We start from the raw sequence: 6,789 nt of genomic DNA, 5'->3' as shown, positions 1-6,789 counted from the left end.
ATTCAGGAGTTCGACCAGGATATGTGCCTGCTGTTTTCGAAGAGTCCCAAGGGTGTCCTCTGTGTGTGCGGCTGAGTCCGGCTCTGGTACACCTGTGCACACACCTGTGCCTGGGGCAGGTGCTCAGCCCTGGATCTCAGTCTCTGCAGTGCCTTCTGCTGGCCTTGCAGCTTTAACCCTCCTTCTCCTGGGCCCCTCTCCCCAGTATCGCCCAAACACATCCAGCAAGGAGAAAAGAAGCAACATTTTATTCATCAGAATTTCCAGAACCAGAGTCTCTCCTGGGCAAATAGAAAAATAGAGAATTTTACTACTTCAAAAAGGCAGCTGTGACAAACAAGTATATGCCCAGACAGGGGCCCCTCAGAGTTGAGCGAGCCCAGGGTTCAGGCTGGGGGTGTCCCGCCACCCCACTAGCAGGCCCAGTCCTGGAACCGGAAGCAGTCGCTGGCGATCTTCCACACTGTGTTGCTGGGTGAGGCCTGGGCCGTCAGGATGAAGTTCTGGTTGAAGTCCCGCTGTTTGTTGCCCTCAAACTTCACTGTCCCACAGATCACCACAAGGACTGTGGTCTGGCTCGGGGTGGCTTCGTCATGGACAGGCTGGCAGTCTACCACGTTGATCTGGAACTCGCTGGAAGGCAGCATCTCAAAAAACTCACTCAGGGACTCTTGCCCGGAGACGGCGTTGCCGTTCCACACCAGGGTGGCTGTGCCCATGTACAGGCGGGACAGCAGCCGCCGCCGCTTGTCCATGGTGCTGTAGTACACGTTCACGAACTCCTCAGCTGCGCGGCACGCCTGGTCCACATAGGTCTTGAAGTCCACGGAAGCCATCACTGGCCCCGCCAAGGGAGGCCGTGGCCCAGGTGCCTCCTGTACCCAAGGTGGCTGGAAGGTGGAAGAGACCCTGTGTGAATGCTGATGACCGTCATGGCCCACAAAGGACCAGTCCTCCCACTGAGGCGAAATTCTGGGCGCCCCCTGCTGCTGACGCCTGGTCCGGCTGGGCTCCAGTTTGCTCATTTGAGACAGGAACATCCCTACCCGTGCATGACTATGACTGCAGTGCAGGATAAAAGGAAGCAGGGGACACCACACACTCAGTTAAAAAGCCTGAGACCCACACGGTCAGCAATGACAGCTATTACTATGAATTTTAACAACCTTATTTTATAAGCTGCAGTACAACGGACTGTGGGAGGCTGCTTTTTCCTGGAAGCATGGAACTGCTGGTGACTGTCTGGTGCAGACACCACATCTGGAGAAGGGAATAGTGGCCTAACGAAGGCTGATCCGTCTATCATGAGCTCATCTACTGGGCCTGGGAGGGTGAAGAGAAGGCAGGCTTCCTAAGAGGGCAAAAGAACAAATGTCGAGAGAACAGGACAGCACCAATAATGGTGGCCACAGATCTCACTATGGGCTCTACTTAAGGAGCAAGGCTGGAGCTGACTGGAATGAGTGAGGACTCAAGAGCTCCAGGGAGCACAGGGGAGTCCTGTGAGCCAAGAAAGGACAGGCCAGACAGAAGAAATTCTATGGGGTGAGGAGGTGGTGACAGCAAGGAAGAATTTTAGCTGTAGCCAAAATGAAACATTTCCTTAAAAAAAAAAAAAAAAAAGTCCAAAAGCATAAGGAAAAATTATTTGCTTTTTTTTTTTTCAGGGTATACAATAACTACTGTAGTTCTATTCTTTTTTGCCTGATTAAAATATTTCACTACACAAAAATCCAACAGAAGACAACATTACTAAAATATTGGATGCATTTAGATTTACAAACTTAAATACTGAGTATTTTTTTCATTTCAACGTTGTGCATGCATGCTCAGCAGTGTTCCTTTGACTCTTTGCGACCCCATGGACTGTAGCCCGCCAGGCTCCTCTGTCCATGGGATTCTCCAGGCAAGAATATTGGAGTGGGTTGCCATCTCCTTCTCTAGGGGATAGTCCAGATCGAACCCGCCTCTCTTATTTCCTGTACTGCAGGCGGATTCTTTACGGGGATGAGCCATGGGGAGAGTTTAACTTAAAAAAAAAAAAAAAATCAGCTTTTGAAAGAGATAAAAGATCCCACGCAAGGTTAGGAGGGAGTCAGGGAGAGGAAGGTGGAGGAGGTCAGAGCCTCCAGGAGAGAACTGGCCAGGGGGAGGAGGGGGTAGGCGGGGAGAGCTCCGGCCTCGAAGAGAGCGCTGAAGGCCAGGCTCCGACGCGGGTCCTGCCACACCCTCGGGGCGGGGGTGGGGTGGGGGTGGGGCCTCAAGTCCCGCCGCGCAAACACTCGCTCCAAACTCTACTTCCCAACGCTTTATATACACCCAGTCCCTCAATAGTCACCGCGAACTGATGAGGCGTTACGGTAACAACTTCGCAACGAGGAAAGAAAACCCAGGTGTGGACGAGGTCGAGGGTGGACACGCCCCTGATCTGTCCTCTACTAGAATACGCTGCCTGCGGGGACGGCGCGGTTGTCTCACCGGCTCCTGCCTCTCTGGGTCCAGTCTGGGGACGCAGGGTTCCAGAATGGCCAGTTTGTAACCTCCCCCTCCGGGCCCGTCGCCCTCGCTGGACACCACCCCCCGCACCCAGCCGAGCCCCCATCAGCTGGCGTCCACGCCGATCACCGGCATCTTGGGCCTCCGCAGCTCAACCAGCTGCCCGCCCGAGGGTCCTTAGGGAGCGGTCGTTTCTGCGGGACTGCGACCGCCCCATACTCGCGGCGAGACCAGGCGGCATCCTCGCCACGCGGGGGCCACTGACGGGGGGGTGGGGGGGGGGCACCTCCTACGTACGCGAGGGTCATTTACCAGACCGGGGAGCGCAGATCTGCGCAGGGGCACCTACCTGCGCGAGAGTGACCGCCCTGCTCAGTGCGGGAGATGACCGGGTCAGCGGGGGGCTCAGTTGGGTGGGCAGGTGCAGGGGAAGCACCGCACGGGTCGGCGTGGGCGGCTCAGTTCACGCGGCTACGCGGAGCCCCCCGTGACCGTAGGCCGGGCCAGCCGAGGCTCCGCGGTCCTCGGCCGCCTGCCCAAGGGGGCCCGGGAAGAGCCGCCTCCGTCGCACCGCTACCTCCGAGGACCTGCCGGGTCCAGCCAGCGCCTCTGCGGGTTCCCGCGCGCGGCCAGCGAGCAACGCGCAGACTCGAGCGCCCGGCCCCTTCCCGCCCCGTGACGGACAGCCGTTTCAGCCAGTGGGGCGGCCAACCGTAAGGCTAGCCCCGCCTAAGTGTGGCAGGGGGTAGGGCAGCTTCCGTGAGAGGCATGTTCCCAGAAGGCCGCGCGCTCGAGTCTTCATTGGTCTATAGACGCCGGCCCGAGGTTAGGTGAGGTCTCTGATTGGACGAAGTCTCGCAGGTCCCCGGCTCTGGAGGCGCTTTGGTGCCGTCTCGCGGGTGCACGGAAGCCTCCAGGCAAGGGTTAACTGATGCTGCCGCCTGTTCTGGGTGTGTTCACCTTGGCAATGCCAGGGCGGTTCTTTGCCTGCTTTCCTAAGGGAACGCTTGCTCTCAGAGTTCAGGACCAGTTTAGAAAATATGGGCTCTTCAATATAGGCTACCGCCCCCCGCCCCCCATGAAAAATGTGGTTTATAAACAAATAAGTTGTAGGTTGAGTAGAACGTTTGAATTGAACTAGCATCTTTGGAACCATATGCACAAGACAATGTCTTTACAAAGCCCGATCCAGTGAAATTGGAATTTAATCTACAAAACTCCGAATCCCAGCATCACTAGCATGAAAACGAGAGTTGACCTCGTGCATGCCCACTGGGTTGGATTGTCGCTTTTAAGTTTCCGTATGTTTCCCATGTAAACCCGTTTCATTCTCATAACTTCAGGGAGGCATCATTATTCCCGATTTTATAGACTAGGAGGTCGAGAGACAGAAATTAAGTAACAGTCTGGAGTCACAGAGCCTCTTCAATCCTAGAAACACTGGTCGGGAGGATATTTAACCAGCACTAGGTTCTGATGAAAACAAGAGTTTAACCCTGAGAGGCAGCCCAGCCAGCAACAGGAAGATGGGAGGTCGGGAACTTTCAGATTAGTCTCTACCATCTAAAGTGTGCCTGATCCACAGCAAGGGGTCGGCAAATACTGTTTGAATGAGCAGACAGGGTTCAAATCATTGCTTCACAACATTCTAATAGGCTTGCAAGCAAGCCTATTTTATACTTTCCAGTGCTCCTTGAGTTTAGAAAGTTAGACACACTGCTGGCTCTAAGGCAGCAATTCTGGGGTGGTGGGCTGCCTAATTAGGGCCGCTGAACCTAGAGAAGGAGTTTGCCAGGGGATTTTGGAAAAGATGCTATTTCTCTTTTTCCTTCTGGGCATGTGATGTGTGGTGGTGCTGCTCCAGCCATCTTGCTATGCTGAGGCGGGCACCTTGTGCCATGAGGCAGACAGGAACGAGGGGGAGAAAGCAGACTTTGATGACTGTTGGGAACCAAATCAACCCTGAAGTTTAGACTTTCTAGTTTCAAGAGTCAGTAAATTCCCCTTATTATCAGTACTACTAAAAATTGGGCATAAACAAACAGTGTTAGTTGTTCAGTTGTGTCTTACTCTTTGCAACCCCATGTACTGTAGCCCACCAGGTTCCTCTGTCCATGGAATTCTTCAGGCAAGAATACTGGAGTGGGTAGCCATTCCCTTCTCCAGGCAATTTTCCCAATCCAGGGATCGAATCTGGGTCTCCTGCATTGCAGGTGAATTCTTTAGCAACTAAGCTATCAGAGAAGCCTATAAACAAACCTACTTATAGGTTAATTAGCGTGGCTTCCTGCACTAGCAGAGTGATTGTGCAAGTAAGTTAACCTTCTTGAGGTTCAGTGCCTCATGTGTAGAAGAGGGACAGTAATGCCCTCATTTCCTTGGGTCAGGAGTGACTGGAAGAGGGTGTGATCAGTGCTTAGCCCAGGGCCAGGCGCAAAGCAAGCATCCAGGAATCATTGGTATGCTTTGACGTTTTGCATTGATAACAGCTTGCTTATTTGCCAATGATCCTTCCAACAACTGGCTTTTAAACTTGGAACAAGTGTACCAACAAATTGGTGGGATTTGTCACCAAACCACATGGGCGCCTTCTGGAAGATGAGCCTGGCTTGAGCAGCCATGGAGCCAGTGGCCTATTTGCCTCATGGAGTCTGTCCAGGGAGGAAGGACACAGCTGGTCAGATGTGCCGAGCTGCTGGCAGCTCTGAAGACAGGCTGGTATCCTTGGGTCTGTAAACCTGGTACCGAGCTTCTCCCCTTATCCACATAGTTCTCTGCTGCAGTATTTGATGGCACTTGCTTGATAAGGCTGCGTGACTTGGAGCTGATCTCCTGGTGGTCTATGGCGATGGCTGGGCAGTTGTGCCTGCAAAACAGGATGACCAGCACCATTGTGTGCTGTTCTCTCCCTGCTACTACCACCCCTTCCCCCTCACCACCCCCCACTAGAGGAACTATTAAAAATTGAGCATAAACAAACATAATGTTAGTTGTTCAGTCATGTCTTACTCTTTGTGACCCCATGGACTGTAGCCCACCAGGCTCCTCTGTCCATGGAATTCTTCAGGCAAGAATACTGGAGTGGGCAGCTATCCCCTTCTCCCACCCTCCCCCCACCCCCACCACTGGAGGAATCATCCAAATTGCTGCTGGACCAGAGTGAGCTGAGACTGCCTTTCTGGAAGGTCACTTGGGACCTGTCTTTTCTGGAGGTCCTAGGAAGGCAGGGATAAAAGAAGTCCATTAGTTTAGGAGCTGAGCTGTGGCCAGGAGCCCAGAGGGGACGTATGAACAAGAGAGAGGTAGGGACGGAGAAGGGGAGCAAGTGTGTGTGCACACATCTACACACACACACACACACACACACACACACACCAGAGAGGAAGCAGCAGAACTACAGAGGAAGCAGTCCTGGGAGTGGGCTGCCTTTGAAATGGACCCTCCAGTTCTGGTCGGGCTGCTGGGCTGGTGTGGCTCAGGGCAGACATGTGCCTCCCTGCCAAGCCCTGCCCTGATAGGTGGCAGACTCCTGAACAAATAAACGGCTGGTCCCCTGTGATGCACCGAGGATCATGTGGTCCATTATGCAGCACTCTCGGAGGCTCACTGAAGCCCCATCCTGAGGCCCAAGGAAAGCCTCTGGAATAGCACCTCACAACTGTATGACCTGGTGGGCCACTTGCCACTAAAGGGACCCTGAAGACAGGGCCCCTCCAGGCCTTCCAGAGTGACACCGCCTCAAGAGCTGCCCATGGTCCGAATTGGCTCCCTCCTCATCTCTGAAATTGCACCCAGACGGAAGTTTGTTCATTTGCAGCCCGAACCTGTGTCCTGGGGACTAGAGCACCCCGTGAGACCAGCACGGGGTCTGAGGGAGCAGGGGAGGTGGAGGCCATGGCAGCATGGATGGGGCCACGACCAGGACCAGGGGTGATGGTGGATGATGTGATCTGAAGGGTCTGCTTTCCCAGGAGAGAAAATGTCACTAGAGGGGACCAGACATGGTCCGTTGAGCACAGCTCCCTCCAGCAGCACAGCCCATGTTTGTCCCATAAGCTTTCCACCTGCTTCGGTATCTCCCACTGGGCTGCTGGATCATAGCCAGACTGGCCTGGAGCTTCCTTTTTCTTATGGATGACATTGTACAGGAGGCAGGGATCAAGACCATCCCCAAGGAAAAGAAATGCAAAAAGGCAAAATGGTTATCTGAGGAGGCCTTACAAATAGCTGTGAATAGAAGAGAAGTGAAAGGCAAAGAAAAAAAGAAAAGATATACCCATTTGAATGCAGAGT

General features: G+C 53.8%; 1 protein-coding gene across 3 annotated transcripts; it reads right to left on the bottom strand.

Moving 5' to 3' along the window:
• Positions 1-229: 229 nt before the first annotated feature.
• NXT1 (nuclear transport factor 2 like export factor 1) lies at positions 230-3,130 on the bottom strand. Of its 3 annotated transcripts, none has more exons than XM_025000601.2 (2): positions 2,846-3,130; positions 230-1,062 (listed from the first exon to the last, which is right to left on the bottom strand). In XM_025000601.2, the coding sequence occupies exon 2, from the start codon at positions 1,038-1,040 to the stop codon at positions 414-416; it is 627 nt and encodes a 208-aa protein (XP_024856369.1). In that variant the 5' UTR covers positions 1,041-1,062; positions 2,846-3,130; the 3' UTR covers positions 230-413.
• Positions 3,131-6,789: the final 3,659 nt, after the last annotated feature.

This window comes from Bos taurus, chromosome 13 (genome assembly GCF_002263795.3).
Source record: "Bos taurus isolate L1 Dominette 01449 registration number 42190680 breed Hereford chromosome 13, ARS-UCD2.0, whole genome shotgun sequence".
NCBI classification, from domain to species: domain Eukaryota; kingdom Metazoa; phylum Chordata; class Mammalia; order Artiodactyla; family Bovidae; genus Bos; species Bos taurus.
This window is presented reverse-complemented; position numbering and strand designations above follow the sequence as displayed.